At 41.5% G+C, this 19975-nt stretch overlaps 3 protein-coding genes across 6 annotated transcripts in view; 1 reads left to right on the top strand and 2 right to left on the bottom strand.

Annotated features, from left to right (window-relative positions):
- Nucleotides 1-19975, top strand: part of LOC120777363 (octopamine receptor beta-3R) — a 72330-nt gene that overhangs the window by 44729 nt on the left and 7626 nt on the right. For all 4 annotated transcript variants that reach the window (XM_040108664.1, XM_040108654.1, XM_040108635.1 and 1 more), the window contains exons 3-7: nt 11487-13276; nt 14791-14991; nt 16216-16491; nt 16568-16742; nt 16874-19211. In XM_040108664.1, coding sequence (XP_039964598.1) covers nt 12510-13276; nt 14791-14991; nt 16216-16491; nt 16568-16742; nt 16874-19211 — 3757 coding nt within the window. In that variant the 5' untranslated portion in view covers nt 11487-12509. The remainder of the gene's footprint in view (nt 1-11486; nt 13277-14790; nt 14992-16215; nt 16492-16567; nt 16743-16873; nt 19212-19975) is intronic.
- Nucleotides 2204-4085, bottom strand: LOC120777406. The gene is made up of 3 exons (XM_040108708.1): nt 3864-4085; nt 3211-3418; nt 2204-3119 (listed from the first exon to the last, which is right to left on the bottom strand). The coding sequence occupies exons 1-3, from the start codon at nt 3954-3956 to the stop codon at nt 2872-2874; spliced, it is 549 nt and encodes a 182-aa protein (XP_039964642.1). The 5' UTR covers nt 3957-4085; the 3' UTR covers nt 2204-2871.
- Nucleotides 5274-6002, bottom strand: LOC120777417. Its single transcript, XM_040108720.1, has 3 exons — nt 5848-6002; nt 5617-5776; nt 5274-5552 (listed from the first exon to the last, which is right to left on the bottom strand). Exons 1-3 carry the CDS (start codon nt 5938-5940, stop codon nt 5476-5478), a joined length of 330 nt encoding a protein of 109 aa, XP_039964654.1. The 5' UTR covers nt 5941-6002; the 3' UTR covers nt 5274-5475.

Here is a 19975-nt window from a genome sequence, read left to right as displayed (position 1 = left end):
GCGCTTTAGCATTAATAAACGGCATTAACAATGGAGAGAACAAAAAGCAAGAACACAGCAGGTTGCATTCGAGGCAATTGTGATTAATGGCAATCTGTTGCTCGGCTGACACACTGACCGTCAAATTGTCTTGTTGCTGTGCCGGCCTTCATGCATTTAGCAACGCCGCAGGACGTTATTTACGCCATGGCAATCACAACCAATTACAACAACAATGACAACAGCTACAAGGCGACCAGCGATGGCAAACAGAGTTGCAACAACACTTGTGAGCGCCTGAATGTGTGTGAGGAGCAAGCCACTGTTCCTACAGCGTCATCATTTTGTGATAATGGACAGAGGTTCTGCTCTCGTAAAAAGGGGGTAACAGTTGTGAATTTATTACAAATTTCGATTGGCTGCTAATCATTCGAATGACACACGTTAATCTTGGTTATATATCGGTTTGCGATTAGCTACTCTTTGGGCCTTTGGGTGAGAAAAGCGATGGATGCCTGTGTGTCTGGTGACCCATTAATTCCATCCTAAAGACTTAAATGAGTACTAATTGATGCTTATTTCATGAATTGTTCAATTCTGTTGTCGCTACTGCAACAAAATTTATATTAAGTATTAATTGTTTCAAGATATATGACCTCGTCTTCCAAATATTTGGATTGTTATTCATATTAGACCTTAGCTTTGGTTTATTTAAATGCGAGATTACTATAATGACTCGCCCGTTTCTCTTCAAATTGAGCATCTCTTTCCCTAGAGTTGATCCATTCACATTTGTAAATAGCTCACACATATACTCTCACCGCTCAAAGACGGCAAAAATTCGAGGAGTCATGAGAACTGATGAGAACCCCGAAGCTTTTAAAAAAAACCAATATAGTATCATCCGTAAAAACCTTTACTTTGATTACTAATAACAGCATCGTCACCGTTTCTTACGTTGGTTAAAAAATGTGGAGTGGTATTTGAACAAATTAAAATTCCTATAAGTCGATTGAGGTCATAGACAGAGTAAAATATAAAATAATCCGTGAATTCTAGAAGTGCCTGGCAAGTGTAAAACGCTTTTGTGCGACACTGCTTAGGCGGTCCAACGCGGTCTTTTATGCTCTGTTGGTCCATTTTCCTTCTCCCGCACAATTGGCAGCGTAGCAAAATGGCATAGAATTTGTCGCTTCCATCGCTTCTGCAGAGAAGGAACTCACAACCATGAAACGCAAACAATAGATCAATCAACCTGTCCTAAATGGCTTAGTTCTTGTTATTCATTCGCAGGGCACACATTCGTCATTTACCGGGATGTGTGTGTTTGTGCGTGTGTGCAAATGGTATAGGTTCAGAACAGGTTCCTGAGCGCGCAAGCAATCTTGCCAGTTTTTTCGCACATTCAATGGCAGCTGGCAGCCGCCTGCTGGGTGTGACTTTGTTATTCTTCACAAATCCACTCGCAACTGCACTTTTATGTGTTTATATTAGCCGACCATTTAACCCTTTTTCGCTCTTTACCGTTCCTTTATTTTGCTTCCTCTTTGTACACCTGGCCAGCCGAGTCAATTGTACCGACGACCCCTGACTGAGCATTGCTTTCGAAATTAACCGCTCGATTGTAGCTCGTGGCAGCCTTTTGAATGCTCGCCAATCCGTATGTTGCTGCTGCATTTATAAATAAATATAATTTCGCGGCCCAAGCTTTGCTTCTATCCACACGTATTTATTTACGGAGATATGTGCGTGTGTTCACATCCATCGCGGCAATAAAGCCTAATTGAAATACAAATAATTCATAGCGAATATGGCACTTCATTGGTCAGTAGAAGCTAATCATCGCGCTTGCAGCTTCCACAGGGACTAAGAGGCAACAAAGGATCAAAATGTTGCCAACTGCCTGTAATTGGGCTGAACTCAGCACGCTGACTTTAGAGAGGGCACATAAGATTAGTAATAACCTTAATTAAATTAAGGATCCTTCAGAGCTTAACCAACCACGATCAGATCGGTGTGACATTCATTTTATATAAATTAAAAATGGTCGGCTTCGACTAATTCTACGAGTTTGGTGATATACATATTTCGCCCACACTGTGTTCCGGAAATATTACCACCGGATTTATTTCACTAGTATTTAATAAAATAAAAATGTCAATTTCATTGTATTGGAAAGAAAAGTATTTTTTTATTTAATAATAAAGATATGGAAATACTTTGAATCTCTTTTAATTCTTTCCAACTTGTACGTAAGTGCATACATATATATACAGATATATGGCCGTAGGCATTTTATACTATTTGATGGATTATTCGTGTGTATGTATAAACATTTAAATTCGTTAGTTTTTGTATTGAAGTATTTATTATATTAAATATTCATATTCTAGTTAACATGCATACATATTTTAGGGGTCTCGTTAAAAATTCACAATAAGGATCAAGTGAAAGTTTTAATTAACCACAAAACTGGGAAATTGCTCCAAATTATCAACTAAAATGTTTGCCTTTTTACTATTATTGGCATCTATCAACTTTTTTTTGGTTTTCTTCATATTTTCGTTGTAATTTTCGAACGTCATTTAATATTCGTACATATGTGGTAAGTATGTGTGTGTGTGTGTGGGTTACGTGAAATTTGTTATTGTTGGTCGCCAACGAAAGCCTTGACAAAGCAGCAAAACCGTTAGGACCACACAGCCGCTGAACCGCAATGTGCACCAATCAAAGCAAACAAAAAATATTTACATATCCAGATGTGCGTACAGATGTGTTATGCCACACGCGAGCCACACCGGCAACGTACACAGCGCAAACTAACACAGCGCCTACTCAGCGCTCATCCGCTAACACCTCGGTGCTCGCAAGTGCTGCAACGTCACTAACGATTCACTGGCATTTTAGGACTTCGCCTCGTTTCCCCAGGCGGGGCTTGAAAGGTGCCGACTTCTTCAATGTTGTGTCCGTTAGCGCGTCGTCCTCGTCGCCCACGATGGCCACAGTGTCAGCGGTGTCGAGATTCAAGTTGCCAGCTTCATCTATGAAGTATTGCCAAAGCGGGACTTCTCCAGCTGCGGAGCGTCGACCAGGTCGAGGGCGCAACATTACGGGTTTTTCGTCACGTGTACGCAGCATCTCTATGAATTGAGAAAAACAGAAAACGTAGACAAAGCAATGAGTGGAAAGATAAGTTTGACATTTTTCTGCGATCTGAGGTGAACATTGAACCTTTTAGGGCGCTCACTATGCGATTGTAGTCGTTGAAAGGTATACGATCGAAGCCAAGATGAGGTGCAATTTCGGCTTCTCTGCTGGGATACTGCACAAAATTCTCGTATTTCTGTGAACGTTTCACACGCAGCGGTCCTCGAAAATCATCGGTCGTGCGACGAAGAGCGGCAATAGAGTGTCGAAAGGCATTGTGGTAATCGTTTAGCTGAAAGAGAAACAAAAAGCCTTTATGTTATTCTCTTCTTCGGAATGTTAGTATTGTGCGAAACTTGTGAAACTAATTATTATTGCTCTTTCATTACAAAATTCTTCAATTATCAATATAGCGCAAGCTTCGAAAAAAGGAACAAGGATGCAAGAACTCATTTTTGAAAGTGCATACAACACAGATGGAGTCCCAATATTTTCTCTTCTGAACCACCTACTCAGTGAACGTAATTTCAACCATTTACATGATAGCCCAGTGATAGATAAGTAAGTGAGGATTGCACCGCGACCTAGGGTCTATTGTGCCTGCTATTACAGTGATGTAAAATGGGTCTATACTGATACCATTCAGCAGTAAAATATCTTAAGGACCCTTCCATAATCGTTGTGGGATGTTAACTAATGTGATCTGCATTTACTACACTCATGGGGGTAGACCTTACCTGAAAGCCGGTTTTGTCCGAGAGCTTACAGCTGCAAATCACATAGTAGGATATTGCGCATAATAATAATGTTAAAATCCTTAGACGACCCATTTGAAGAACACCGAGTATTGTGTCTGGAGCACAAGAATTCAAATTGTATGATGGCTCGCTGTGTAGGCCAAATTGTGATTTTTATATTTGAAAAATGGTTCGACAGCTGTGTACAAGCTCTTTACAACCATCAGCGATAACTGTTGTCCGCTGGCCGGCGGCAGCAACTTTTTATATGCTCTCCAAATGCGTTCACAAAGGCCTGCTCCCATAGTGCGTGTTAAGCTCTACCCAATAGATCAATCAACAGGAAAGCGGATAAGAACAGCAACAAACATTGTTGTCGATTCAAACAACATCATCTCGCAACAATGGTGATTAATGTCAATTTGTCACCGAGGTATTAAGTTCCCCGCAAGACGCCGTTGATTCACACATTGCACGAAATTGGGGGCAGGAGAGAGAGAGCGAGTGTGACTGTATGAAAGTGGGAAAAATAGTTAAAAGCCAATAAATGGGGAACAAGTTCAGTAGAACAACATAGTGTCTAATATTAAAACTTGCTCAGTGGCTTATTATGTAAGTGTTTGTATGTATGTAAGAGCGGTGAACTGGTCGATTAAACACTTTTTACCCCCTTGCATCATTTATATTTTAGTTCACATGTGTGACATGTAAGTATGTTCATGCAAAATGCCACTAATAAATACCCACGCAAACACAACGCCCACATGTTGAGGCTGTGTGATGCAAAAGTAGTGCTCTTAACACCTTGACCACCCTGCAAAATAGTCGAATATTGCGACTATATATATACTAGTGGATCCGGCCCCGCGTTGCTGTGGTATACATTTTATACTATTATTCATATAATAAACTATTCAATAAAGTGTGAAATTACACATAAAGGCGAAAGCCTTTTTGTCGGTATTAGAATCCGAAGGATTGTACTTGAGCTTTAATTTTGAATATGTTCATACAAATAAATTTCATTAGAAAAAATAACGGATTTAAGGCTGCTTTCTCAATGTCTGATTACCAGCCTTTCTCTCCAGTTAATAGAATTGTCCTCTTAATAGAGCGTCCATTTAATACAGCTTTCACTGTATTCATTATTTATGAATTGTTTTTGCTATCCTGTCTTCTACGTTGGTTCGAACTGGACACTGGGTGCTAAATTTTACCAAAATCGGTTAAGTAGTTTAGGAGTGCATCGCGGACAAACACCGTGATACGTAATTTTTATATATAAAGATATGTGTATATCCTAAAAAATCCAAGCTAATTTTCGCACAAAGCTTTTCTTTTTAGTTTGTATCTATGACGGCAAACATGATGCATGGATTATGCATTCAAATTTATTTTAAGCATATTTGAAACACTAAAACTAAGAACATGAACCCACTTAATAGAACTAAATACTTAACCACTTTTTTACATTTTGTTTTTAGAAAGCCTGAACATTTCATACATATCTAGGATAATATTGGGCTTCGAATATACACATTTTGCATTTTCCATCTTATGGTTTTCCGGGTGTTTATGTAAGCGAATCCTCTATCTCGACGGATAGCGTCTTCTACTTGTATAACTGCGAGCGTTTGCCTAAATTCGGTTTATAACGGATTGACACGCGTTCACGCTCCTTTTGCATTTCTGAAAGAGATGCGCAGTTGAACATAACTCAGCTTTGAATAACAAAATACTGTGGCCCACCAACCTTTCATTAAGCGCACCAGGTTTTCGTAAACATCGGCTTGCAGCTCGTCAAATATGTCCGCATTTTCGTTCTTTCCTTGGACGGCGTTCAGCTCACTCGGCTCACTGCTTTGGTAGCGTTTATGTGGCTGCTGACTCTTCAAACCAATAAACAGGTCACCCTGGATGCCGCGATTATATGGCAGAGCATAAAATTCGTTTCCTTCGAAATGAAGCTTTAAAGCATACTAACCTGGTAATCGACCGGCTCAAGCAACTTGGCGCTACAAATCGTATAACAGCAAGCGGCAAAAACCATTATAATGAGAACAATTCGCTGACCCATGGCTTATTTATGCTTTTCAAGCAGAATTTCACGACTTAATAAAAGTAACTGGGTATGTTAGTACATGCAATCGCCAAGGACTACTGCTGCCACAACGTTGGTGGCAGCCATAATTTATAGTCGCTTTGACGAGCAGATTTTGGCAATATGTACATATTTATACTTATTGTTGTGCGGCTGCTTCGTCATGGAAAGACGCTGGAGCTTATCTAATATCAAAGCGTGATTTGCCATTTTGAATTCTTCTAAATCATTATTTTAGAAAAATTGTCCAAAATGCGCAAATTAAAGCAGCCTGATTAACATATTCGTTCCGTGTTAAATATACATATCATGCTTTAAGTTTTGTGCGACACACTCTGGGAAGTAGAAGGTCATAGACTGACTTAAGCAGAAGAAGTGACCTCAGCAAACAACTAACTTCTTAAATTATTCACTGTTATTAATCCATGCTACGTACATAGACTCTCGCTCTCTCTCATATACAGGGTTTGTCCAGAAAGTAATAAGACTGATTTTCTTCTGCCGCGACTGTACTTCGGAGCGTACGTGCACCGACTGAAGTCGGTAAATGGCGTTCCTAGGTAACGAACGAGCGGCTCAGTTGTCTTCGAGTACCTGGAGAGTTAGGAGAAATATTTTCGCGCGAAATGTTTCTGTCAGTGGTGCAAGCCGGAATTGCAGCGTTCGTTAGAGCAGAGGTACACAATTAAATTCTGTGTGAAACTCGGTAAATCTGCGACAGAGACGTATGACGTGACGAGTCATGGATCTTTGAGTATGATCCCGAGACAAAAAAGCGATCTTCCGAGTGGCACACGCCGGCGTCCAGAAAAGGGAAGAATGAGCAAATCCAAAATGAAAACGATGCTCATTATCTTTTTGGACATCAAAGGCATCGTCCACCATGAATTTGTTCCTCCAGGACAAACCGTCAACGCCAAGCTTTATGTGGAAGTCCTCAAGAGACTCAAACGAAGGGTCAGTCGCGTCCGACAAGACAACGCAGCCGATTAGAAGTTGCACCACGACAACGCCCCGGCTCACAACGCCTTTCTTGTAAACAGCTACCAAACCAAGGCCGGCATCCCAACGCTTCCTCAGCCGCCCTACAGCCCAGATGTGCACATAAAAGTGGTTACGTCGCCAACTGAAAAAAAAACAAAAACAAAGTGAGTTTTCACAGGTCATTAAGAAGGCTTATATATAACAACAGATCCTGAGCCTACTAAAAATGTGGCTTTAAATGTACTTCGTTCTAACCTAAAACTAAAGTGGCATGCCTTATAAAAACTTGCTAATGTAGTCTCCTGGCATTATATGGATTGTTGTAATGAAAGCTCAGAAATAGTTCTGATATTAAACTAAATTGAACTTCAAATGTATTTGGCAGAAAGGTGGAAGTCTCACGATTCAAGAGAAAAAAGCTAAGATACTTGTCGGTTTAAAGACAAAAGAGTTTGATAAGCTCTACATGGAAGTTTAGCGCAGACTTTAATATGGATGCATATAAGTATATTCATAAGTAATATTTAAGTACACACGTTTCAAAATCATCAAATCATCATCAAAATAAGAAAACAACCAAGCCGAGGCTATCCATTATGTAAATTATTTCAATTAAGAAATCTGTGAAGTGTTGGAATACTATTATTAACAACACAAGGTTAATCATTTAGTTTGGCATTCCAAAGTCCCTCTAACAAGCGCAATGAGATTATGTACTTATGTATTTATGCTTCCATGTCCCCTTAATGAATCGATGGGCAACTAATGTCGAGCTTTGCGTTGTCAGACTGAAATTAAACGCTCTAAATTCTCTTCAGTTGATAGCATTGAACTTGAAGGCAACATTGTGTGTTTGCAGAGAGCATCGTAAGCTTGTAAATCGCCCATTAGTCAGCTATTAAGTCACAGATTTGGCACAAGCAAGTTGACGGCCAGAGATAATTGTGAACGTTTGCTGGTAACTAACAATTTCTTATAGTATTCTCGCGCCAATAGCCATTCTATCCATTCACTACTTAAATGGCAGCCATTGACGGCTGCGGCCGCTATGGAAATGGTCAACGTAAGCACTGATAATGACAAATGCAATCATCATTATCGAAAATTGTAAGCGCCAAGAAGGATTTGCTGACCACGCTTCACCGACAGACAGACAGGCCGAGAGTCGGCAAGCACAATTTCATTTCTATTTCCATTTCCATATTACGTGCGCATATATTTCGAGAGAAAGAAAGCGTTGGCAACATTCGAAACAATAACCCAATGTGGCATTCCAGCCATGTGTGTATGTGTATGGGTGTGTGAGCTAAGGGAAACTCATTGTAGCAGCTGTTTGTTATGGTCAACCAGTACGTGAGCGGATTGACCGAGAGCTTCAGTGCCTGCCATGTCAGGCATTTAAGTAGTCAGACAAACAGTTACACATGTATTTGCAGATATTTAAATGCTGGCTATATGCTATATGCGCCTGTAAGTATGCAAATGTTGGCTTTCACTTATGCACACATACGCATTGCGCTAGCTAGAAGAAATCTAAGCGTCTGCATATTCACACACTAGTGAAGTGGACCACACTCTAACAGATAGCCATGCGTACACACATGTAAAATATATAAACATGAAGTGAAGCAACACCACATTGTTCTAAGTGGATGCACTGCTACACAGCATGGTTGTGACAGTCTGGTGCTCCCAACAGACGTCTGCATACACATGAGCACATATGCACGTTGTCAAAATCAAAACGGAGCCTTTGCATTTCCACATGCATATGTATATATGTATATACGTATATAACTGTATTTGTGATTGTTGGGCTGCCATACCCACGTAGGGGCGGCTAGGATAATTGGCATGTAAGGTCAACGGTGAAACTGTTGTTCAAACATATCTATAAAACGACGAGTTCGCACATAATAAACTATTTAAATGCGCGTATGTTTGCACTTATGCAATGGCTCTGCAGAATGCTGCACATTGTACTCATTCTCTGGCCGTTCTGTCACTTTTTCCGCACTCTGTTGTTGACACATAACGATGCAAATAGCCAAACTACAAGTGAGGCACCAACATTGCAGCTGCAAAAGCTTTTTACCTTCGGGCTTTAGCGCACATTTTTCTAGGGTCTACAACAATGTGTGTTACATTTTGTCGTAAAAAATGCAAAGTATTTGCGTTGCATTGTCAAAGACCGTTATGTTTTGTAGCTCGCAAGTACTAATAATGACTGCCAGCATCTCTTGCTTATTTTTGACCAGCAAACCCTGCAATTAATAAAAAATACATATGCAGCCCTTTGTAGAAAATAAGTAACTTTAACGGATTTCAACTTGTCTCGTCATTATAATTTTTGCTGTATTCATAACTCCATATCTATTATTAGTTTTAGATTTAGACAACCATTAGAGGAAGAAAACTATTATACTCTGTAGCAACATATTGCGAGAGTATTAAAAGGTGTAAACTTTCATCTGTATGTATTATAGAAGAAGATCCTATAAAATGAAGTGGAGGAAGCATCGAAAGCCTGAACTCCATGTCAGTATGGAACTTTAATCCGAACTAAACCTCCTACTGTCCTATACCGATCCTCCCGGTATCACCGTCAAGTATTACGACGGGAGGAAGGTTGAGTATTACTCATACGTACGTGGTCCTAATGTATTCAGTAACAAGCTGCATTTACTTGTCCCTACCTCGGTTTGTCTCATAACCCCCCTTGTACAGTGAATGTCCGCAACCCTTCTTGTCTGCTCCAGTCATGGTTTGCATGTCGAGTCTTAGTTGTTCGTTGCATTTTGAAGTAATCTTCTGCGTTGTTGCTCTCCAGCTCTTTGGTGTTTCATTATTTTGGCTGCCACTTCGCACACGGCTTTCCACATATCCACCATTTGAAATACTAGATTTCTGGGGTTGGGTCAATCCCGAATGCGTTTTTCAAAATTTGCCTTTCTTCGACATATTTTGTACGATGGAACATTGTGTGCTCCACATTCTCGATGATCCCGCCTCTGCAATAATCGCATACATCGTTGTCTTTGTGCTTGAATCGCTTAAAATATGATTTGAAACAGCCATGTCCAGTGAGAATTTGGGTTAGGTGAAAATCTACTTCACTGTGCGATATGTTTAGTCATAGTTCAATATTGGGGATTAGCTGTAATGTCCAGCATCCTTTTCGGCTCTCTTCCCATCATTTTATCGCGATTACTAGGACAGCATCTTCGGATACCGTACGAAGTGCGGAGCATACTCTTAATGAGCATAAGGCGTACGTGGAAAAAAGGCCTCGATACGATTTGATTGTGACAGTGTAATTACGCCCATATGTTGGGTCCTCAGTTTTTGAAACATTGATCTAAAGTATTGCTTGTACACGTCCTATCCTCTCCAAGAATCTGCTTAATTGTTGGCTCTCATGAAAAGTTAAATTTTTTTGTTTTTTTTCCTTTCTCATAATCATTCAGGAAGTATTTTCCTTGATTTACGGCATCAACCTTATGTTTTCAGGTTGACAGCGTGCAAAGGTCCTTAGCCATTTACATATTTATTTCGCGTAATCCTTTAGCTTGCTCACTTAACCACTTATACCTTCCCCTCCAGCTCGAAGGTGAGCACATTTGCATATCCTTCTGTATAACAGTTTGTGCTATGTGTGAACACTCTCCTACCCCCTTATTAGCTGCTGTTACCCCTCTCAGTGCGCACCTCGTTTGCGTTGACGTTAGCTTGTCAGTTCCTAAGCACTTTGACTGCCTTTGCTGTACCGTTGCTGCCGACTCGCGTATTGTTTACATTTGACGTCGGATTTGCCGGGTCACCCGCCGGTGCTTGTTCGGCTGCCAGCATCGCTGGCGTTGTTCATTTGTTGACAGTATTTGTTTCATTTCTATTTAATATTTGCCTCCGGATTACTTTAGTTACATTTGCATTTCAAAGGGAAATCAAACGGTATAGCAAATTGCTTGCAGTAATCACAACAAATCCTTTTCAGCATTGGTAATTGCCTCTTTGAGTCATTATTATTGATTTAGTAAACATGAAATGAATGTGAAAAATAATTGAATGAACGGAACACAGAAATGGAGTCCGTTAAAAAGAATCTTCGGGGATGGGTGAATTTTCTACGAAAACTACTTAACTGGATCTTAACATTGGGATAAAAATTTAAAATTAATAATTTGACATCCCTAACAAAGAAGCCAAAATAAGTGAAAATTAACACAGTCTGTTGAATTTCACTTATTTTTCGTTTTTACGCGCTGTACCCAAAATTGAATAAGTTAAGATAGATAGACTTTGAGTTCCACTGAAACTCAAATAGTTACATTCACACATTTACATATCATTTACTTCTCTAATATGAATTCGTACATACAAATATACCCTCGGAACGCAAATGCCCGTGACTGCAGAGCCACCGAATATTGTGCCGAAATCGCTTGATCAACAGTTAAACTTTGCATATGCTTTGCAAAGCTTATTTCCCATTTCCCTCTGCTTTCGCTAATTCACGTCCTTTTTAATTTCCGTTACAGATTTTTGCTGGCGTTTAATTAAAAACGGATAATCAGTATTTGACGACGTCGACAAGTGACTTATTTGCAGATTTTGCCGTCGACAAATACAAGGGGCCCAAACGGCTGAAGAGGTGGGTGAGCCGAAACTCAGCAGCAGTTAGTGGTGAATGTTGTTGGCGACTGTGTCCTCGATGGCTCACCCGAACTTAAACTGTGTTTCATTGAACTGGGCAGGCACGAGGTGATTTGTGATTGACAGCCGGAGGAAAAGGGTGGTGAAAATCTGTTGATCAACATTATTATGCTTCAAAGAAATCAACAAAAGTTGCAACAACAAAAGCAGAAGTTTTGAAGGCTAAAACTGTTGCTGACCAAGCTACCTAGCAACAAAGCTTGCAACTTGGGTGACAATGACATTATTGGATTGTTGGATGCAGCAAAAATTCCTGATGACTACCACCGTATGGACACCATTGAACCTGCAATTGCAATTGTCACATCTACTGCAACAGAAAGTGAGAATATCGATGCCTTTGAGACGTGAAGCAACGACCGAAGGGCTGAAAGATAAATTGCTGACCCAAAATACACTCAATGCCATTTTCACTCCTGAAGACAACAACAAAAACAGCACTAACACCAATTTTCAACTGAAAACAAGAACAACAACTGATTTCGGCAGAGGCAGCCAACAAAAAGTAAATGGGAACTAAATAGAAGAAATAAATTGAACCAAATGAGGACTCAAATAAAGAAAGCAAAGTTATCCAGTAAATTTAAGGTGGAGAAATTGATGCTATATGGCAATTAAACCTGCAATCAATCGTGGTGCTGAGTACGACAGTCCAAAAAAGTATAGAAATCACAAAACAACAATAAAAACGACAACAATATCCTGGATATAAACCCCCTCAATTCCTCCACCAACACAATCACAGGCCACAAACAGTACTATCACTGACAGTTTCAACCTCAAAGCCAACAGTAAAGGCGAAACGGAAGCGTTAGCACGAGAGATCAACGGCCTATGATAGACGCACGATGTGCACGAACGTTGCAGCTAAGCCGGCGAACAGCAGTAGCAGCAACAACAGTAGCAAAGAGAGCAATAACAAAGAGATCAACAACAATATCCGCCACACATACAGCGGTAGCCGACGCAATAGCGTAGCGACAACAATCGCAGCCAGCTTGGCCGTCATCACCTACCTCGGCCACCCAGCCGCATCGCAAGAATTCACTGCTCCATCAGCGGCAAGTGCAGCGACCACCCACCGGGAATCTCGCAATATCAGCGATTACGCGACGACTGAAATACCAGCGGCAGCGGCGATTGCAAATCATACAGTAATTGCGGCGAATTTCGATTCGACTTCAGCTGGAAGAGAAACAACGCCAGCGTCTGCCAGTACCCCTGCCGACATAGACACATCCTCGCCAACGACCGTCAAAAGAAACGCGGTATATAGCAGCGCAAATACCTATGTGTCTGCAGCGACGTCAACAGCAACGGCGACAGTGCTGGCTACCACCATCGGCGAAGCAGAAGCGACTTTCAACGCATTGGTGTACAACGACACCTTCACAGAGAGTTACAATGGCAGCATATACAGCAGCAACAAAAGCAGCGACGATGTCAACTTAACGGTACTCAACATCACCGATATCGTTTCGCAAAACAACAGGGATAAATGGTTAAGTCTGTCGATATTCATTGTGAAAGGCTTCATATTCGCTTTGATTATCTCAGCAGCGGTGCTGGGCAATGCCTTGGTCATCATTTCGGTGCGCCGCAATCGCAAATTACGGTAAGTAAACTAAGTGGCTCGCAATTGCAGCGAGTAAGCGGATGTAAAGAAGAAGTAAAAAATCAATGAAACGATGAGTTTTCGGGCAATCATAATGTTATTTTCAGGTACTAGCGATGACTGTATAATACGAGTATATTTCTCACAAACCATTTAGACTACCAGAGCTATTGTGCATTTTACATTCGCAGCCTAGGGTCTATTGTGCGTTCTCCTAACTCGCAACGTCTCAACTAGCCCAAGCAAATTGATGATCCCTATTTGGAAACATGGATCCAAGGGCCTTAATCCTGCACCTACATACTGCTGTGGACTCCATTAGCAACAACCTCCTACAAAAACAGAGAAACCGTAAAAAATATGCGTAACGACGCATTATTGGTATTTACTGTTAGGCATCGCTTTGCTGAATGAACTCTTCATTCTTCAATAAATAAGTATGGCCTCGAGCATAAATTTAAAATTCCACCACTCTCCTACGCTCCTCAAGCTCTGCGATGGATGCCGCACATCTCCGCTTGCCTTCAGTGAACTGTAAATAACCTTCCACTTCATCATTTTACTTACGACCTCATTAACTTGCATTTACACAAACACCAACAACAACGCCAACAACAGCAACGGTTAAGAATACACGGTGGCGCACAGACTTCCGCTGATGCGAATGAGATCCAGCCGCTGGCAAGAGCAGTTGTTAAAGGCAGGGTTAAAAATTTGCAAGACGTCCAGTAAACAATAATAAGGAAGTGGAAGAAAGACTAAAGCAAATATGTACTATGGCATCATCTTGATGCTGCTGTGAAACGAGGACGTAATAATCAACGACTTAGAAAGCAAGTGGGACACGACTGAGTCTGACTGACCTATAATATATGTATGTCATAGTTCATTTAAGCCATTTAGTTTGCATTGAGTGTTCCGAAATGCTGGACCTATTGGAATGGAAGCTTAGAATGCAAAGTACCATGATATATCAGTGGAACTATGATTCAGTTTAATGTAAAGACTTAGTCGACCTCTTATGTAAAGGCAAGTGTATAGGTGGTAAAGAATTAACAATTAACTGTAAACCGAATACTGAATATAGAGATTTCTAAGTTATGTGCTCTTCGTGGAAGCTTTTTGAAAACTTTTTACAAATTTCTTAGATGAGAGCTTACATCCATTATCATATTAGTTATGATCACGTGTACATAGTAAATAAAATGCACGAAGAGGTGTAACTTTCATCTTTCCGTCTTCGCGCCATATCTTCGACTTATATAGACTGCAACAGTGACCTTGACTTTATTTTCCAGAATATATTAACGTACTCGAATGTAATTTATTCTTGTACTCAAACACAGACAATGCTGAAAGAGAGGAAATAAACCACTGTAAGCTCACTTTTGTTTCCGCGCCTATTCTGCCACCGGTGGCGTTTAAAGATACATAAATACTCGAGCGTGCAATCCAACATTTAAGGTTCCGTATTAACACACATGCTCACCCTTGTTCTCTCCTCTTCCTTGCAGCGTTATCACGAATTATTTCGTCGTCTCGTTGGCCATGGCAGACATGTTGGTGGCGTTGTGTGCGATGACATTTAATGCGACGGTGGAGCTCTCCGACGGCAAATGGATGTTCGGCCGGTTCATGTGCAACGTGTACAACAGCCTGGATGTATACTTTTCCACGGCGAGTATTTTGCATTTATGCTGTATCTCCGTCGATCGGTAAGTTCGCCATAAATTACACTCGGCCCCGTCATAATGCAAATAACATCGTGGCATTGTTATTGTTTTCATTCAATTACTTTATGCACTATTGGCTGGCGATTATTTTACATTTTTAATGGGATTAATTAAACGAAACGAAACGTGTGCTGCATTCCTTGACATATAAATATATGTGCATGAGATATATCTGTAGTCACTGTAAAGAATCTGATGTTGCAAATAAAAAAAGATTTAAAGCGATTCTCGTTATCTAGATGGGTGGTGCCAAGTTAAATAGAAAGTGTCAGTTAGCGAGTTATTAAAAATGAATATTTGTTAGAAGCCTTCAATGTTTATTCTTTCTGAACGCATCTGAGCATGAATCAAGCTGGTTAATTTATTCGTAAACTCGTAGGATTGGGTGCCATTTATTTAAAAGCTGTTATACGCCTCCTCGCTCGAGACAGTGTATTTGCTTTTGTTTAAAACGCTATTCTTAATCGGCTGTTTCATGTCAAGAACCAATTGACTCCACACAAAGTGCCCATTAATCAGTTTCACTGTTACTTTTCAATGAGAGTACAGGTGTGTATGTTTGTGTGAGTGTGTAGGTTGTGGCAGACGACGTGGAAACCGCGAAGACGCTCTCATTGTTAATTATTCCATCCATTTCCTCCTTCCTCCACGTGTTTGTCCAAATGCAGCTGCCACAAGCACTTAGTCGGCTTAAAGACAACGGCAACTGCTGTGCAAATAAGCCAACAGCGCAGAACTTTCCAGCACATCTCGGAAAGCGAAATTAATTAAACGCACTACAAGCAAATTTCGCACCTGAAACTCGCTGCTGCCTTATGGCAAACACTAACAAATATGCGGGAAGTAGTATTTTGAAAACCCGAAATGAAGGGTAAGTTGGGGAAAGAGAATGCTTAGAATATTTGTGATTTATTGGAGTGGCAGCATCAGAGATTATTGATAAATGGGGACACAACAACAGACTAGACCAGAAGTCCCTGTTCAGCTAAAACAACACTAAGCACAAACAAAACTGAAATGAATGAAAACGATGTGGCAAATGAAATGATTAATGCGACCAAAAATGGTAAACCACATTTCGTGGACGATTAGTTGTGTTTGGAGGTGTTTAAAAGCTTGAGGGAAAATGAAAGTTTAATGCACCTGCGATGCCAGACCGACTAGTATTCGAGAACATAGACTCGTGTTAACTTTGTTTGCTTTCAGATATTTCGCCATCGTCCGCCCGCTCGAGTATCCACTGTATATGACGACTCATACAGTTTACTTTATGCTCGCGAACGTGTGGATACTCCCGGCACTTATATCGTTCACACCCATCTTCCTGGGTTGGTATACGACAGCTGAGCATAAGCGGGAAATCTTGTTGCATCCGGATCAGTGCTCATTTGTGGTCAACAAGGCGTACGCAATCATTTCGAGTTCAGTCAGCTTCTGGATACCAGGCATCGTGATGCTCTGCATGTATTGGCGCATATACAAGTAAGTTGAAGGAGTATCCGCGCCATAGGTACACTTAGTCATGAATTTGTACTAATATGTTCGCGTTTTCTCGCAGAGAAGCGGTGCGACAAAGGAAAGCTCTAAGCCGTACAAGTTCGAATATTCTGTTGAACAGTGTACACATGGGCCACACCCAATCGACCAACCTCAATTATTTGCACCCAAGCGATTGCGAACTAAGCGCTACGATAGCGCGCGAGGAGACACATAGCGCGATCAGCAATTTAGAGGTGAAAACAATATGTTAATTCTTATTTATAATGCCCCAATCGGAACGTAACGCTGGTTGCGAATGCTGAACGTTTATGAATTAATATAGTTTTTACTAGCAACTCAATTTGAATTTTCTATTTCTCCGCAGGATATACTGCCACAAACAACAGATGAAGATGATGAAAAAGATGATTGTGATGAATTGCGAGTGCCAGCTCCGCCGCGTCGTCTCAGCCGCAGTAGCATCGATTTGCGGGACCTGGAGCAAGAACGGTACGAGAGAGTCACACACACCGACAGCGCTCCATCAATGATCGCACTACATCATGCCGCACAACAACAACCAAATGGTGAGGCCACGACCCTTAACCCTCATATTTGGACAGAAGGGCTTGGGGAGCTACAGCAATCCGTTTGCATTACGAAACGGTCCGCCTCTCCAATTAATTCTAATCAGAACTCGCCGAAACAATCGCCCAGCCAACAACAAAGTTTCAGCAGTAAGCAGTCTCTACAGGTGAGACAAAAATTTTTGGATTCAGAGCAATATCAACAGGTATTTGGCATGATGAGTGATGATAGTGAGACCACCGACTATTGCGACAATATAATCCAATTGGGAGTGAAGCAGCAGCAGTTACAGGCTCCAGCAACATGCTTGCCAATCGCAGAGGATAATAAAGAACTAAAGCGCCTCATCGAAGACAGTTATTTGTATTTTAAGAAGCAAACGAATATGCAGATTGGCGCTGAACCAAGCGAGCAACAAGAGACCGCTGGAAATCGGAAATTCCCGGCGCATAGCGAAAGTGATTTTATTAAGATGAAAAACGGTCGCAATCGCAGTCGTAGTAGTGGCGGCAGTGAAGGCAATGCCAAAAAACCGTGTGCTCTAAGTGATTCTGAGTTCCTCAAGACATTGGCTGACTCCACAAATAAGCGAAAACAACTGGAATCACTCACAGAAGGCGTTGTGAAAGAAGATAAAAACAAAGTAAGAGACAAGGGCTTTACATTTAAAGGTTTGTTAGCGAAAACGAAACGATCAAGCACAGAATGTTTTTCCATCGAAAAGAAGCGCCACCAAGCCACGTCTGAAGAGATACGCAGCAATCGTGCACAACTATTTCGACGGTCACGCAATCGCAAGCTGTCACATAGTTACAACGGAGGCATGAGCCGGAAACAGGAGATACATTCGCGCCAACACAGTGACACTGATTCCGAGGCCGGTTTCATCTATTATTCGTACACTATGGGGGAGAGTCAGGAGAGTTCGGCTACACGCTACAACACTCCTGACATTTTACTCGATATCAATGTGTTAAACGAACAAACGGATGACTCTATAAAAGACAATATTTCAGTTCGAACACACGAGTTCGAGATAACTACGTCTCCACATGAACATAATGGCTCAGTACAATTAATTGACTTGGGAGATTCTCACGAAGTAGCTTATAGCGGCTCAGACGACTTCTCACAATACACCGACTGTCTTACTGAGTCCCCACATATACCAGCTACACCGCCACCGTCACTGTCGCCTTCCTCATTAACCGAAGCTATAGTTCCTGATCAACCCATTAAATGCGCCATTGAACTGCCGGAGAAAAGCAATATTCTCATTACCTCGCGCACTGACCTGGTCGAGCTCTTCCGCTCTCTTAGTTTTCCCATTGCAGAGCTAGGGACTACCACAATCGATTCGCCACACCGAAGGTTCCTTTCGTCGTCCAACTCTACCGAATCCAAGTCAGGAAAGTCAGCAAATCAGATTAAACAGCGACTCAGCACACTCAGTGATCAAGTTTTAGTGACAAAGAATAGCACTAACTTTCTCATGTCCCCACCGACAACACCAAACTTCAATTCCGCACAAAATCTACCGACAACAAAGGCTAATGCCTTCTCAAGCGCGCTAAGTAACACAGTAAATGTCTACTTTCTCTCACCACCACCAACAGCAACTCTGCAACCGTTCCCGAACAACTCACCAACAAGCAATCCCTTCACCAGTGACACGACCACATTATCCTTGGACGTACTTACCTCATTGTCAGTGCCGACGTCTCAGAGTCAACAAGCCTTGGCCGTGCACGCAACACCACCACAAGTGTCGCAATGCAAGTCGCCAAAACCAGAAATTATACTAGACTCTACACTCTCGCCCACTTCGTTGCACAGCGGCAGTAATGGCGACATCGACGGTGGTGATGGTGGCCTACTCACCAGCGATGAGAAAGACTTGACTTCACCGTTATTCAAACGTCACGACAGCGAGCCAGAAACAACATCCACAACAATACGTCATCGCCCCAGCATACTAGCAGGAGGCGGAGCTTATAACGGCAGCAACGGTCAATCAATACGCAAACGTCAGGCGTCGGTGGTGACGTATGATGTCAATGTCATTAATTTTTCACAGGACAACAGTGATAGCCGCAGCTACATACCAATGGGTCGAGTATCGACCAGCTCAGCAAGTAAGTAGTGCACGATTTTCACTTTAGAAGTCAATATGTCATGACGAATAGCGCACAAACTGCTAACACCACCAGCCACGTTTCGAAACCAGAACACACCACGTCCATATCGTCATCACTTATACCACTACCACCGCTTTCCCACGCCCCTCTGCCCCTTCACCCCCCAAACTCGCCATTATACGAGCACAAATCGCTTGGCTCTGCGACCTAAAACCGGTTATTATAGACACGCCGCCAATCGGTTGCCAGTTAAAGTCATTGCTCATAACTGAGCCCAAATGAGTTTGTACTTCCAACATATTGGTCAAACACTTGTATGCTTATGTATGGGTAATTCAGATATATATTACAAGTACACGCGTAATTGCGCCAATTAGACGGGTCTCAGTTGTCGTCATGACCTCAAACTGGTTAAATGAACGTGATAGTGTTCATGGTTCTTGCGGCCCGGGTGGGGTGTGTATGTTGGTAACGCGTACTGATGGTCACAAGAGCATTCCTCCTCCTCTATTCTGATCCTTCCATTTGTGTTTTGCTATGTTTAGGTACCTTTGTTGTTGTTACTTTAATTCTGATTTCATTGTAGTTAATTTCTTTTAATTTCGTTTGAGTATATAAACACATATACGCATATATATATTGTAGATGTTGTAACCTGCCTCACATGTCTGACTGTCTGCTTCTCCATGTCGTTAACTCGTAAAGTGGTAAGACACACATACACCTTTGAGACATTAGTGATATTGATAGAAGTGAGTACG

The sequence above is a fragment of the Bactrocera tryoni genome, chromosome 1 (genome assembly GCF_016617805.1).
Source record: "Bactrocera tryoni isolate S06 chromosome 1, CSIRO_BtryS06_freeze2, whole genome shotgun sequence".
Classification (NCBI taxonomy): domain Eukaryota; kingdom Metazoa; phylum Arthropoda; class Insecta; order Diptera; family Tephritidae; genus Bactrocera; species Bactrocera tryoni.
The sequence above is the reverse complement of the archived record's forward strand: the minus strand, read 5'-3'. Positions and strand labels throughout refer to the sequence as shown.